General features: G+C 36.0%; 2 protein-coding genes across 2 annotated transcripts; both read right to left on the bottom strand.

Moving 5' to 3' along the window:
- Nucleotides 1–265: 265 nt before the first annotated feature.
- On the bottom strand, nucleotides 266–2,849 carry LOC145642370 (mannose-1-phosphate guanylyltransferase 1). The gene is made up of 5 exons (XM_081693527.1): nucleotides 2,696–2,849; nucleotides 1,989–2,147; nucleotides 1,653–1,715; nucleotides 1,327–1,566; nucleotides 266–1,229 (listed from the first exon to the last, which is right to left on the bottom strand). The coding sequence occupies exons 2-5, from the start codon at nucleotides 2,097–2,099 to the stop codon at nucleotides 558–560; spliced, it is 1,086 nt and encodes a 361-aa protein (XP_081549653.1). The 5' UTR covers nucleotides 2,100–2,147; nucleotides 2,696–2,849; the 3' UTR covers nucleotides 266–557.
- Nucleotides 2,850–5,612: 2,763 nt separating this feature from the next.
- On the bottom strand, nucleotides 5,613–8,650 carry LOC145556626 (wall-associated receptor kinase-like 20). The gene is made up of 3 exons (XM_081618277.1): nucleotides 7,852–8,650; nucleotides 7,687–7,746; nucleotides 5,613–6,866 (listed from the first exon to the last, which is right to left on the bottom strand). The coding sequence occupies exons 1-3, from the start codon at nucleotides 8,621–8,623 to the stop codon at nucleotides 5,812–5,814; spliced, it is 1,887 nt and encodes a 628-aa protein (XP_081474403.1). The 5' UTR covers nucleotides 8,624–8,650; the 3' UTR covers nucleotides 5,613–5,811.
- Between the last annotated feature and the right edge of the window lie 6,502 nt (nucleotides 8,651–15,152).

Raw genomic sequence — 15,152 nt, 5'->3', positions numbered from 1 at the left:
CTAGTGTGATCATATCTCAATGAAATGTTACTAGTATATAGAATTGGGCCACCCTGAATCCCTGATGGGAAAAATTGTGGTTCCACCACTACCTAACACATCAATTATTTTGAATAAGTAGAGTTGGTTGTGCATGGAAGGTACACTGGTTGCTCAAAAACTTAATTTGCAATTCCAAGGAAATTTGAATACAAGGAGAGTTCGAAAACTCGAAATAGACACAAAAAAATAGGAGAAATCCTGATATTGAACATGTTCTAAGTGCTTGAAATCAAGAATGTATTATTGAAAGATTACAACAAAAAATCAATGAGATGAACCACAGAAAAATCCAAAGAAATACAATTATTTTCCTATGTACACAACTTGGGAGCAAGGGCACAGGGCTAGTGAGATAAATGATTAACAATTAACATACACACTTCACATAGGGATGCTCATTGGAAAATTTGCCAAAACTCACTCTTAACAAAATGCTATTATGCAACAGAGAACATATGAATAGAATTAAATTACAACTTCCTGAGAATAATCTACCTTGTCGAGAGCTATCTGAATCACATTACTATCTCCGGCTTCAAAATGCTAGTTTTGATCTCCTTGTGGGGCAAAACAACCCCGCCATTGCTGTAAATCTCATCACAGACATGAACATCTTCTCCAAGAACTGTCATATTCTCTACTCGAGCCCACTGCCCAACTGTTGAGTGCCATCCGATGATGCTGCTGGAGATGCAAGCATGTTTCTTGACCCGAACCCCTCGCATAATTGTGCAGCGAGAAAGTCTCACACCCGATTCTATCACACAGCCAGGTCCAATTGCTACATCTGGCCCAATGAGGCATCCCTCTCCAATTTTCGCGCTCTCATCAACCAAGACATTGCCAACAATATGAGAGCCACTGGCAAGTTTCGGTGATGAATTCTTTCTCAGCGAGTCAAGGTAGAGCCTCAAGCCAGTAATATAATCTCTTGGTTGTCCAATGTCCATCCAAAAACCAGGTAGAACCATAGCAAAGAGCTTATTCTCAGATGCAATTTTGGGGAAGACCTCTTTTTCAATTGAAGTGGGTCTTAATTCAATCTTGTCAAGGACGGATGGGTTCAATAGGTAAATTCCTGCATTAATCTTGTTACCCACAAAGATTTTGGGTTTTTCAACAAACTTCTCTACCTTCCCAGTGGATTCCTCCATTACTACAACCCCATACTTTGATGGTTCATCAACCTGTCAGATTACAAACAAGAACATTAAAAATTTGACAAACAGATCACACAACAATGGTTATAGGAAAATGAAGCAAGAGGCAGTCTAATTTAAGTACCTTTGTTACCATAATCGAAGCCTCTCCACCGTGACTTTTGTGGAACTCAATCATTGCTTTTAACGGGTATTCACTTATAACATCGCTGTTAAGAACAAAAAATGGCTCACCTGATTCATCAACCAGTTTGTCCCTAGCCAAAGCCAAAGGACCAGCAGTACCCAGAGGCTCAGTCTCTTGGGAGCAGGTAATTGTGATCCCAAGCTTAGCCTCAAAGTCCTTCAAGAAGTTTAACATCACCTTTCAAAGGCACAGAATAATATTCGTGTTAATACTTGAACTATAGCACCATGTGTGCAACTAAGTTCATAGCACAAGAAATTCACCTCAGGTTGGTAATTGATAGCCAAAACCACTTCAGTAACTCCAACAGCCTTCAGAGCTTCAATCTGAACATAATTGCAGAAAATATTTATGAGAAAAAACTAGTCTTTCACAGCAAGAATGCTTTTAAAATTCTTACTTGCACATAGATCAAATAACACCATGTTCCAAATTCATGATATTTGGCATTATAATTCTGAAGTCTTAATTGTGCCATGACATAAGAATCAACATATTCTTCAAGGTGTCACAAATGGCAAAATGCTGGCAACCATTACAAATCATAGACACACATCAAATCCCAAGAACATGAATTCATTATAGAGAAGATTACAAACCTGATGCATGATCATTGGCTTGTTAGCGAAATCGACAAGAGGCTTAGGGACACTGAGTGTCAATGGCCTCAGCCTAGTTCCAAAACCTCCAACAAGAATCAAAGCCTTCATCTTGAATCACTAAATTGCTGTCCTTCTTGTATGATTTGAAATCAAAACCTAATCATAAATAAACATATGAAACAATGAAGCAGGGCATAAAATTAAACAGAATGTTTCATTTTGAATGAGCAAAGATTTATACATTAAGCAACAAGTATCAAAATTAAATCTATGTACTAATGTACAAAACCAGAAGATTTATTTGAGCATATTGAAAGTAGAGATTTGCCCACTTTTAAAGACTTTGACTTAATTTGACCAATCCCCAACCAATTTATATATCCTAAAATCAAAATCCCAACAACAATCAATGCCAAATTGAGGTTATAGACCCACTCGACCACTCCCAATAAGACCAAACACACCAAACTTAGAAATCATAAAAAATTGATTACAGACAAAAGTCACAAAACCCCACAAACTAAATCACAAATCCCAGCATTGCCCATTCGTATCAAGAGTCTAAAACCCACAAATTTTTATTTAGCAAAATTAAGAGAAACCCAGAGATCCAGCAACATGATTAAGAACAACAACAACAACATAAAATTGCTTAATTAATTAGAAGGGTAAACAAAATATAAAAAAGGATGAGATTAGAAGACCTGAGAGAAGCAATTGGGTGAATCTGATATCCCTCTTTCTCTCTCCCGGAGGAAGAAGGTGTCGGTCGATGGATTGTTGAATGGTGATGAAATAATGGGGAGATAATGAATAAATGTAATTTGAATGAACTTTATTTATATATATATACCAGTACAGGAAAATTAATACTCCGTTAATTGTTATCTGCAATTTTGGGGTATTATTTGAGAGATATAAAATATTCCAAAGTTATAGATAACAATTAACGGAGATAGTATGTGAGTCTGCTTAATTTTACCTTTAACTCACTTACAAGTTTTTTATTTGGTGTATGTATAATTCTATTATGATTTGTATGGATTAAAATCTACTCTTCCCATCTGACTAGTTGGACAGCCAACAAAATAAATAAAATAAATCATATAACCATTTTTTTTTTTTTAAAAAAGTCAATACTTGTACTACCATGTATATAATTTGTACTTTATGATATACACGTATAAATGTAAATCACGTGTAATTTTGTTTTCATATACTCTTATCGTATTAGCTTGGTTCACAAATATTAGATCAAGAAAATCGTGAGTATTGATGTTTGGTTAGGGTCTTTCACCTTCCCTTATAAAAAAAATATGGTACAACACATATTATATTTTCTTTGCTAAGTGATCCAAAATAAATGATCAAAAAGTAATTTACTCCGTAGTTTCTTAATCATCTTTTGTAATGTAATCATATATAATCTTGTTAAAATCATCTTAGTATATAATTTTAAAATATACTTGGTAACTTTTTATAATCAAAAGAGAATATAGGGAATTTAAATTATACTATATTATGTTTTCTTTTTCAAGATTTTTCAAACAAATAAGTATGGAGTATTAAAGAAAACTCCCAAATACTTTATCCCTTTAAATTGGTATTAGTATGAGGGAGATAGCCCACCACGCTAGGCTTTTTATGGGGTTTTCCCACCACTCTCTTCTTTTTTTCTTTCCCCTTTTCCTTTTTCTTTTTCTAAATGAGGGAGTTGAGTTAGGTGGTGTAAACATTTAGATGTTGAATTTTTTTTTTTTTTTTTTGAAGAAATAAAAATTTATGTATATATAACCTTTTTTTTCATTTAACAAATTATCATTTAGAAAAATTGCTCATTTATTTATTTAGTATATACGACCACAAAAGTCAAAAACCAAGTACTCGAATACTACATATTGTACATAATTTCAATCACCATAAAATAAATTGAAAGTCAAGTATTATAGAGTATGTAATTTAACTAGATTAGCGGAGTATTCATTTTACGAATGTTAATATACTTATCTCTCTTTCTTGAGATAGCTCAAATGGAATTTCCTTGATGTGAAGGAAGGGTGCCAAATCTCAATCCTCTCAATTACAAACCTTTTAGTGTTTGACCACCAACCATGTATTATAATTTAATTTGTGGATTTGGACCAAATTAACCTAAATTCCTAGTCCCTCAGTCCTACATATTACAGAAAAATTTCATATGGTAGAAAGATTAAATTGTGTTAAAAATAACAAAATATAGGTGCAAGTGCAATTATTTTTCTAATAAATGCAATAACTTTAATGATAATAGTATGCTTATTCCAAATTTACAAAAATCTCACGGGTAAGCTTAATTTTATATATATATATATATATATATATATATATATATATATATATATATATATATATATATATGAAGAAAAATTTGTTATTTTTAACAAGTATGAATATGATTGTTTTGTCAAAAAAATATTCTCCTTGTATAAAATCATTGTCATTTTGATAGTTTACCAATAACCATGTATATAAAACAAACTATTACTCCAAACTAAAGTATCACCTTTAATTTGGAACCTAGCAAGAAGGGTTGATCTTCACCAAAACTCCTTTGACCTTTGACAAGATTCCAAGTTATTGTTACACTTGGTATATTCTACGTATATACGCAAATTCAACAATTAAGCTAGCTAGAACACTCTTAATGCATACCGTGGGCGGTTTTCTTGCCTCACATGAAATCAATGTGCATTTGATGGACCTTTCATGTTTCATTAGTCATTACACTTACATATCATAATTCGTGCACCGTCAGCATGTAAATGTACAATGATGTATGCAATCATTAGAGATGCATGCAGGCATTTAATTCTTTTTTTTTAACTTGTAATAAGCGTGATAAAAGATTATAATAGTCATGTATAATTATTATTAAGATTTTAGTAGTGATGTATAATTATTATTCTCAATATGATAGATTTTTTTAGCTAACATTTGACTACATAAGTACGGAACTCATACGATTGATAAGGAGTTCTTCACCAAAATAAAAAAATGGAGTGCCTAGTAATTTATTAAATGTTTTAAAATAGAATACGTGACTTTGACTATCAATTGCTTACAAAGGAGTATTGTGTATTTTATGACCGAACAATGTGAACAACTGTCACGGGCAAACTAGTCTTGACCATAACCAGGCCTTGAGCCCAAGGTGTGATTCTTTATGGATGAATATATTGATAAGGCACAAATTCAATGATGATGGTAAAGCCCAAGAAAAGGCCCAAGTTATCTGTGTGAACCAATCACAATACCATACTGTTAGATGCTAAGACTAGTTTGAGCTGATATAAATTGAGTTTGTTTACTCAACTAGCCTCAAGTTTCTCAACCATTGTACCACATTTGTTACAGTTAATCGTCAAATTACATTCTTCTGCTAGTTATGGTGCTTGTGCCCCTCCGAGGCCCCGAGCACGAGAGCTTGGGCAGAGAGACCAGCTAGATCATATGATCAGAACAACCTTTCCTATGGAGTTAGTCATGTCTATGCCATTGTTGAACAGACAGCTAGTATGAGCAGAGGTTTTAGATTTATCAAGTGTTTTATATCATGACTTGATCAAAGTATATTGTAACAAATTAAGTTGAAGCCTTCTAAGTATTAGATTTCATAATCATTAAGGAAGCTGTGCATTAATGCATTCCATTCCAAGAAGCCAATACATCATATAATAACTAACAATTACACAAAACAAAGTAAAAAGACGCGAAAGTTTTGATTTAAATCAGTATCTGAAACTAAACAGACATAATCCTCTAGGAAAGTTGTGCAACTAGTCTACAATTTCTTAGCTGTAGCAATACTGATTATATACTCAATTTCTTCTGTTATTTCCTTCATGGAAGGCCGGTTTTGCCTGCGCTCCTCCAAGCACCCAATGGCAAGAAATCCTAACGCCTTCATAGTGTCTATCTCCATGCTGCTAGCTCCCTCTTTCAACAGAGGATCTACAGCATCCAGCATCCGTTCCTCATCTACCAACCTCTTAACATACATAGCCAAGTTAACATCATCAGCTTCTCGATTAAAGTCAATCGCCTTTTGTGATGTCAAAAGCTCTAACAGTACGACTCCAAAACTGTAAACATCACTCTTATCTGTCAACTGATAGTTCCTATAGTACTCAGGATCTAGATATCCAAGAGTCCCTTGTGCGCAGGTAGAGATGTGACTCATATCCGTCTCAGCCAACCTTGACAACCCAAAATCAGAGACCTTAGCATTCAATTTCTCGTCTAGCAAAATGTTGGATGACTTTACATCTCTATGATAAATATTAGGATTTGCTGAGAAGTGTAGGTATGCAAGGGCCTCAGCAGTGTGATAAGCAACGCTCAATCGATGAGACCATGTAAGACGGCTATACCCTCCAGGTTTATGCGCGTGCAAGTGATCATACAGTGTACCATTAGAAATATACTCGTACACCATTATAGGTTGCTCAAGCTCAACACAACAACCAAGTAAACGAACAAGGCTCTTGTGATTAACTTGGCAGAGGATTCGGACTTCATTCAGAATCTGATCAGTTCCTTTCGCGTTACCAACCTTTGCACACTTGACAGCAGTAAGTGTGCCATCATAAAGAGTACCTTTGTAAACGTCACCATAACCTCCAGAGCCTAAAAGGCGGTCTCTAGAGAAGTGGTTGGTGGCTTTCTTGATCTCCCTACCACTAAAGATCTTGGCAGTTCTTCCTCCACCAGAGTTCAGAACCTCTTCTCGTTCCTTCTTTAGGCGATCTTGAGCTTCTTTTATCCTGCGTTGACGTTTGTAATACATTGCTACTATGGTTGCAAGAACAAATGCACCTCCTATCCCTGATACCAAGCCTAAAAAATAAAGTAAAAACGTTTATGTCAAACATATATACCAGCAGAAATGGGCATTAGAATTTATTTATTTTGAGGCAATTGGCCATTAGATTTGTTATTAAGGTTTAAGGTGTATTTATCCTCAATTTAGCTTAGATCAATGGTTGATTTGCAAATTAGTAAATTACTTTAGTGCACGTTCTTGCTTACATTCATGTTGGAGACTGCCTATTTAGTACAGTAAATCTTTAAATTTTGTTATGTGTTTTCTTAATTTCATGATTAGTAAGTTGTAAGGTTGTTACAATTTATGTGTAGGTATGTAATTGTAATCTTCCAAAGCTTTTCTTGCCAAGTGTCAAGCTATTGTTGCCACGTGTCGAATACCGACAAGCCGATATGTTTGCTTTATAAAACATATTAGCCTATTTACCAGTTATACTGGGTTCATATCCATATTTATGAAAGATGTCAGCCCGTTTCACATATCCCCCCATACAACAAGTTACAGTTGTAGATAAGTAATGTTATTTTTAGTCACGTAAAGGACAATAATCACATATTGAGTACGGAGTACAATACATGAGATTCTATAAACGTTAATGTAAGACATTGCACGATTTGCCAAATAAGTGCACATAATTTTTTACGGTGGAGTACTAAATAAGGAATTGGTGAGTTTAAATATTTACATATGTTCATGCATATCGTCAATAAGTTCAAATAATTTAAGTTCATGCAAGATACTCCGCAAGTTTTATTCGGAGTACTTGCGTTTCCAATTTGCATTGTTGCATATAGCAATTGAACATTAGTCAAGTAGTCAAAGAAGTTATACCTGCAATTAAGGCAGCCTTATTTGAATCATCACACCCTCCTTGTTTCTCACAAACATAATCTGCAATTTTCAAACCATCATTAATATCACCATTAACATAATCAACAACTAATCCTAGGATTACTACTTTCACATTATTAATAAACCAAAAAATTAATTACTTACTTGGACTGCAAATTCCATTAATACCATCCCAATGAAGCCCAGAGTTACAAAAACACCTACTGGTCCCCACTGAGTTAATATCAGCCCTACACGTGGAATTCCCACCATCAACGGCACAATCTGCCTCAGTCCTACAAACTGGTTCCTGTGGTAGCGTCCACTGGATCATCAACCCGGGCTGACCCCACTGACCCACGGGCTTATTCGGGTTCAAGTCCACGAAGCTACGGTAAGCCCGACAACCCGCTTCCCTGACCCGAATAGAATACGACGTCGTTCCACCACCAGCACGAAAAGTACAACAAATAGGCGAACTCTCACACGCGGAAGCCTCACGTGTGGAGTTAACATACACGTGACAAAGACTGTTAGAGGAGCAGTTAAGTGGGGACCCCAAGAGAGACTGGGAGCAGTTAAGGAACATGATGGTGTTGTCACCCGTGACGTTAAACGGTGCCGTTTGGTTGAGTTGGACACCTTGGGTGGAAATATCTGATGTGATGCAGGTGTTGGGGAGGAAAGGTGAGGGCGCAATTATGAGGCGTTGATTGGTTGGTGTGATGGAAGTGATTGGGTAAGTGTTGTTGGAGGTTGGGAATAGTAGTGTTGAGTTGTTGTTGCATTGGATTTTGTAGTCTTGGTCACCGCACGAGGGGGCCGTGCTAAGTGGGTATGGAACACGGGTTGTGCCGCACGGGGGGCATTCGCGGGATGATGTGGTGGTTGTTGCGGCGGCTAGGAGGAGGGCCACCGTGAGTAGGAGGTGGAGCATTTTGGAGGAGAGAGAATATTTGGGGATGGAAATGTTGTGAGTTGGTGGTGCTAAAATGAAATGAAATGGGTTGCATGTAGGCTTATATAGATTATAGAATTATACTCCGTATTTTTCTGACATTTGACTTTTGAAAGTTGATGACCAGTCAGATTTTTGTCACATTTAAGGTTCTAGTCTTCTAGAGTTATTGTCATTGGTTCAAAATCTTTTGATGCGTAGTGAGATTTAATGCAAGTAGTAGTTTAAAATTTATTTTGTGACAATCCAAATTATTGGTGGCCGCATTTGGATTTTAAATATGATTTTATTGGCACAACTAGAGCTGTCAATTCGAGTAAATGGGTCGGGTAAGAGTGGGTCTGGTCAACTCAGGTCGGGTCAATTCAAATTAATTCCATAACCTAAGCGGGTCGGGTTTGGGTTGGGTCATGCTTGAGTCGGGTCACGTCGGGCAAATTGGTCATTTAAAGGCAAATTGGATGGTTCCACCCACCTAATTGGACCCCCGGAGGGTATTAGTGACCATGGTAAACATTTTGGCAATTTTTATTTCCAGGCGAAAAAAGTAAAAAAAAAAATCCAAAATTGAAGTCTAATATCCACGTACTTTGCGAAATTTTGAAGGTTTCAGGGCCTGGTGTTGAAAAGTCTTAAAATTCCAGAGGCTACGTCTCGGGGTCATATAATATTGTTTGGAACCAATATGATCATTATATGTTGTCATAAATGTTTTTGGTAGACTTGAATTAATGAAATTAGTGCAAGTTGTAGATCAGTAAATAGATTGTTTAAAGGCAAATTGGATGGTTACACCCACCAAATTGGACTCTTAGAGGGCATTAGGGACCATGGTAAACATTTCGGCAATTTTTATTTCCAATAAAAAAAAAAGTTAAAAAAATCATTGAAGGCTAATTATCCACGATTTTTTAGAAATTTTAGAGGTTTCGGGGCCCGGCGTAGAAAAGTCCTGATATTATAGGGGATACATCTCGGGGTCATAATGTCGTTTGGAACCATATATGATCATTATTTGTTGTCATAATGTTCGTGATAAGCTTGAGTTAATGAAATTAGTGCAAGTTGTAAACCGGTAATTGGCCGTTTAAATACAAATTGGATGGTTCCACCAACCCAATTAGACTCCCATAGGATATTAGGGACCGTGGTAAACATTTCGGCAATTTTATATTTCCGGGCGAAATAAAGTCAAAAAATTCCAAAATTGAAGACTAATATCTACGTTTTTTGAGAAATTTTAGAGGTTTCAGGGCCCGGTGTCGAAAAGTCTTGAAATTCTAGGGGATGCATCTCGGGGTCATATAATGCCGTTTGGAACAATATATGATCATTATTTGTTGTCATAAATGTTCGTTGTAGGCTTGATTTAATGAAATCAGTGCAAATTGTAAACCGGTAATTGGTTGTTTAAAGGCACATTGGATGGTTCCACCCACCCAATGGGACTCTCGGACGGTATTAAATTAGGGACCATGGTGAACATTTCAAAAAATTTTAATTCTGGGCGAAAAAAAGTAATAAATTTCAAAATTGAAGGTTAATATCCATGATTTTCTGATACATTTTGAAGGATTCAGGGCCTGGTGTCGAAAAGTCTTAAAATTATAAGGGATACATCTCATGGTCATATAATGCCATTTGGAACGACATATGATCTTATTTGTTGTCATAAACGTTCGTTGTAGGCTTGAGTTAATGAAATCAGGGCAAGTTATCAGCCAGTAAATTGGTCGTTTAAATGCAAATTGGATGGTTCCACCAACCCAATTGGACTCCCATAGGGTATTAGGGACCATGGTAACATTTCGGCAATTATTATTTTCGGGCGAAAAAAATTCTAAAAATTCCAAAATTAAAGCCTAATATCCATACTTTTTGAGAAATTTTGGAGGTTTCGTGCTCGATATATTAATGCCTTGAGATTCTAGGGAATACATCTCAGGGTCATATAATGTTGTCTAGATCATATATGATCATTGTCATAAATATACGTGGTAGGCTTGCACTAATGAAATCGGTGCAGGTTGTAAACCAGTAAATTGGCCGTTTAAAGGCAAAATGAAATGTTCCACCCACCCAATTGGACTACCGGAGTGTATTAGGGAACATGGTAAACATTTCGGTAATATTTATTTTCGGGCGAAAAAAGTCAAAAATTCCAAAATTGAAGCCTAATATCCACGTTTTTTGAGAATTTGTGGAGGTTTCGGGGCCCGACATAGAAAAGTCTTGATATTGTAGGGGATACATCTCGGGGTCATATAATGCTGTTTGGAGCCATATATGATCATTATTTGTTGTCATAATTTTTGTGATAGGCTTGAGTTAATGAAATCAGTGCAAGTTGTCAACCGGTAAATTGGTCGTTTAAATGCAAATTAGATGGTTCCACCAACCCAATTGGACTCCCATAGGGTATTAGAGACCAAGGTAAACATTTCGGAAAATTTGTATTTCCAGACGAAAAAAAGTCAAAAAATTCCAAAATAGAAGGCTAATATCAACGCTTTTTGAGAAATTTTAGAGGTTTTGGGCCTAGTGTCGAACAATCATGAAATATTAGGGGATACATCTCAGGGCAATATAATGCTGTTTGGAACCATTTATGATCAGGTGCAAGTTGTAAACCGGTAAATTGGTCGTTTAAAAGAAAATTGGATGGTTCCACTCGTCCAATTGGACTCCTGGACGGTATTAGGGATCCTGGTTAATTTGTCAGCAATTTTTATATCCGGGCGAAATAAAGTCAAAAATTTCAAAATTAAAGGCTAATATCCACTCTTTTTGAGAAATTTTGGAGGATTCGGTACCTGTTGTCGAAAACTCTTAAAATTCTATCTCGGGATCATATAATGCCATTTGGAAACATATCTGATCATTATTAGGTGTCAAAAATGTTCGTGGTAGGCTTGAGTTAATGAAATCGGTGCAAGTTATAATCCGGTAAATAGTTCGTTTAAAGACAAATTGGATGGTTCCAACCACCCAATTGGACTCCCGAAGGGTGTTAGGGACCAGGATAAACATTTCGGCAGTAATTATTTTCGGACGAAAAAAAGTCTAAATATTCCAAAATTAAAGGCTAATATCCACGCTTTTTGAGAAATTTTAAAGGGTTTCAGGGCTCGGTATCGAAAAGCCTTGAGATTCTAGGGAATACATATCGGGGTCATATAATGTCGTTTGAAACCATATATGATCATTATTTGTTGTCATAAATGTTCGTGTTAGGCTTGAGTTAATGAAATCGGTGCAAGTTGTAAACCAGTAAATTGGTCGTTTAAAAGAAAATTGGATGGTTTCACTCACCCAATTGAACTACCAGAGGGAATTAGGGACCATGGTAAAAATTTCGACAATGTTTATTTTTTGGCGAAAAAAGTCAAAAATTACAAAAATTGAAGGTTAATTCCACGTTTTTAGAGAAAATTTGGAGGTTTCGTGGCACGGTGTCGAAAATCCTTGAGATTTTAGGGAATACATCTCGGGGTCATATAATGTCGTTTGGAACCACATATGATCATTATATATTGTCATAAATGTTCGTGGTAGGCTTTCATTAATGAAATCGATGCAAGTTTTAAAGCGGCAAATTGGTCGTTCAAAGGCAAATTTGATGGTTCCACCCACCCAATTGGACTCCTAGAAGGTATTAGACACCAAGGTAAACATTTCGGCTATTTTATTTCAGGAAGAAAAAAAGTTAAAAAAAAAACAAAAATTAAAGGCTAATATCCACGATTTTTGAGAAATTTTGGAGTCTTCGGGGCCCGGTGTCTAAAAGTATTGAAATTTTAGGGAATACATTTTGGGCCAATATAATGTCGTTTAAAAACCATATATGATCATTTTTTGTTGTCACAATGTTCGTGGTAGGCATGAGTTCGTTAATGAAATCAGTGGAAGTTGTAAACCGGTAAATCGGCTGTTTAAAGGCAAATTGGATGGTTGCACCCAGCCTGGTGGACTCTCGGAGGGTGTTAGGGACCATCGTAGAAGTTACGACAATTTTTATTTTTGGGCGAAAAAAAATCCAAAAATTCCAAAATTGTAGGCTATTATTCACGGTTTTTGAATAATTTTAGAGGTTTCGGGGCCCGGTGTCAAGAAGCCTTAAGATTTTAGGGGATACATATCGGGGTCATATAATGCCGTTTGGAACCATATATGGTCATTATGTTGTCAAAAATGTTCGTGGTAGGCTTGAGTTAATGAAAACGGTGCAAGTTGTAAACCGGTAAATTGGTCGTTTAAAGGCAAATTAGATGGTTCCACCCAGCTAATTAGACTGTCGGAGGGTATTAGAGACCATGATAAACATTTCGGCAATTTTTATTCCCGAGCGAAAAAAAAAGTCAAAAAATTTCAAAATTAAAGGCTAATATCCACGATTTTTGAGAAATTTTAGAAGTTTCGGGATCTGGTGTCGAAAAGTCTTGAAACTTTAAGTGATACATCTCGGGAGCATATAATGCCATTTGGAACCATATATGATCATTATATGTTGTCATAAATGTTCGTGGTAGGCTTTAAATAATGAAATCGGTGCAAGTTGTAAATCAATAAATTTGCCGTTTAAAGGCAAATTGGATGGTTCCACCCACCCAATGGGCCGGGGCTGCTGGAGGATATTATGCTGTCATAAATGTTCGTGGTAGGCTTTAGATAATGAAATCGGTGCAAGTTGTGAATCGGTAAATTTGCCATTTGAAGGCAAATTGGATGGATCCACCCACACAATGGGACTCCTGGAGGGTATTAGGGACCATGGTAAAAATTTTGTAAAAATTTATTTCCAGGCGAAAAAATAGTAAAAAAATTCTAAAATTGAAGGCTAATATCCACGCTTTTTGTGAAATTTTGGAGGTTTCGGGGCCCGTTGTCGAAAATCATTGAGATTTTAGGGGATACATCTTGGGGTCATATAATGCCATTTGGAACCATATATAATCATTTTATATTGTCATAAATGTTCGTTGTAGGCTTTCATTAATGAAATCGATGCAATTTTTAAATTGGTAAATTGGCCGTTTAAAGGCAAACTGGATGGTTGTTTCTACCCAGTTGGACTCCCGTAGGATATTAGGGACCATGGTAAACATTTTGAAAATTTTTATTTCCGGGCAAAAAAAGTCAAAAAATTAAAAAATTGAAGTCAATATCCACGATTTTTGAGAAATTTTGGAGTCTTCGGGGCCCGGTGTCTAAAAGTATTGAAATTTTTTGGGAATACATTTTGGGGCCATATAATGTCGTTTGGAACATATATGATCATTAATTGTTGTCACAATGTTCGTGGTAGACATGAGTTCGTTAATAAAATCAGTGCAAGTTGTAAACCCGTAAATCGGCTGTTTAAAGGCAAAATGGATGGTTGCACCCTGCCCGGTGGACTCCCGGAGGGTGTTAGGGACCATCGTAAAAGTTACGACAATTTTTATTTTTGGGCGAAAAAAATCCAAAAATTCCAAAATTGAAAGCTATTATCCACGGTTTTTGAGTAATTTTAGAGGTTTCGGGGCCCGATGTCAAGAAGCTTTAAGATTTTAGGGGATACTTCTCGGGGTCATATAATGCCGTTTTGAACCATATATGCTCATTATATGTTGTCAAAAATGTTCGTTGTAGGCTTGAATTAATGAAATCGGTGCAAGTTGTAAACAGGTATATTGGACGTTTAAAGACAAATTGGATGGTTCCACCTTGCTAATTTGAATACCGGAGAGTATTAGAGACCATGATAAACATTTCGGCAATTTTTATTCCCGAGCGAAAAAAAAAGTCAAAAAATTCCAAAATTAAAGGCTAATATCCACGATTTTTGAGAAATTTTAGAAGTTTCGGGGTCCGGTGTCGAAAAGTCTTGAAATTTTAAGGGATACATCTCGGGGGCATATAATGCCGTTTGGAACCATATATGATCATTATATGTTGTCATAAATATTCGTGGTAAGCTTTAGATAATGAAATCGGTGCAAGTTGTAAATCGGTAAATTTGCCATTTAAAGGCAAATTGGATGGTTCCACCCACCCAATTGGCCGGGGCTCCTGGAGGATATTAGGGACCATGGTAAAAATTTTGTAAATTTTTATTTCCGAGTGAAAAAATAGTAAAAAAAATTCTAAAATTGAAGGCTAATATCCACGCTTTTTTATAAATTTTGGAGGTTTCGGGGCCCGTTGTCGAAAATCCTTGAGATTTTAGGGGATAAAACTCGGGGTCATATAATGCCGTTTGGAACCATATATAATCATTATATATTGTCATAAATGTTCGTGTTAGACATTTATTAATGAAATCGATGCAAGCTGTAAATCGGTAAATAGGCCGTTTAAAGGCAAACTGGATGGTTCTACTTACCTTGTTGGACTCCCGTAGGGTATTAGGGACCATGGTAAACATTTCGAAAATTTTTATTTCCGGACGAAAAAAGTTAAAAAATTCAAAAATTGAAGTCTAATATGAACGATTTTTGAGAAATTTTGGAGTCTTTGGGGCCTGGTG

This window comes from Chenopodium album, chromosome 8, assembly GCF_948465745.1.
Source record: "Chenopodium album chromosome 8, dcCheAlbu1.1, whole genome shotgun sequence".
In the NCBI taxonomy this organism is placed as follows: Eukaryota; Viridiplantae; Streptophyta; class Magnoliopsida; order Caryophyllales; family Amaranthaceae; genus Chenopodium; species Chenopodium album.
This window is presented reverse-complemented; position numbering and strand designations above follow the sequence as displayed.

Excerpts from the sequence above, each read along its gene's own strand:
- LOC145642370 (XM_081693527.1), bottom strand. The coding sequence starts at position 2,099 with ATGAAGGCTTTGATTCTTGTTGGAGGTTTTGGAACTAGGCTGAGGCCA. Across the intron at positions 1,716-1,988 it reads AGCCAATGATCATGCATCAG|ATTGAAGCTCTGAAGGCTGT; the intron begins GTTTGTAATCTT and ends AATTATGTTCAG. Across the intron at positions 1,230-1,326 it reads CTTCGATTATGGTAACAAAG|GTTGATGAACCATCAAAGTA; the intron begins GTACTTAAATTA and ends GTAATCTGACAG.
- LOC145556626 (XM_081618277.1), bottom strand. The coding sequence starts at position 8,623 with ATGCTCCACCTCCTACTCACGGTGGCCCTCCTCCTAGCCGCCGCAACA. Across the intron at positions 7,747-7,851 it reads TAATGGAATTTGCAGTCCAA|ATTATGTTTGTGAGAAACAA; the intron begins GTAAGTAATTAA and ends TGAAAATTGCAG. Across the intron at positions 6,867-7,686 it reads TAAGGCTGCCTTAATTGCAG|GCTTGGTATCAGGGATAGGA; the intron begins GTATAACTTCTT and ends TTTATTTTTTAG.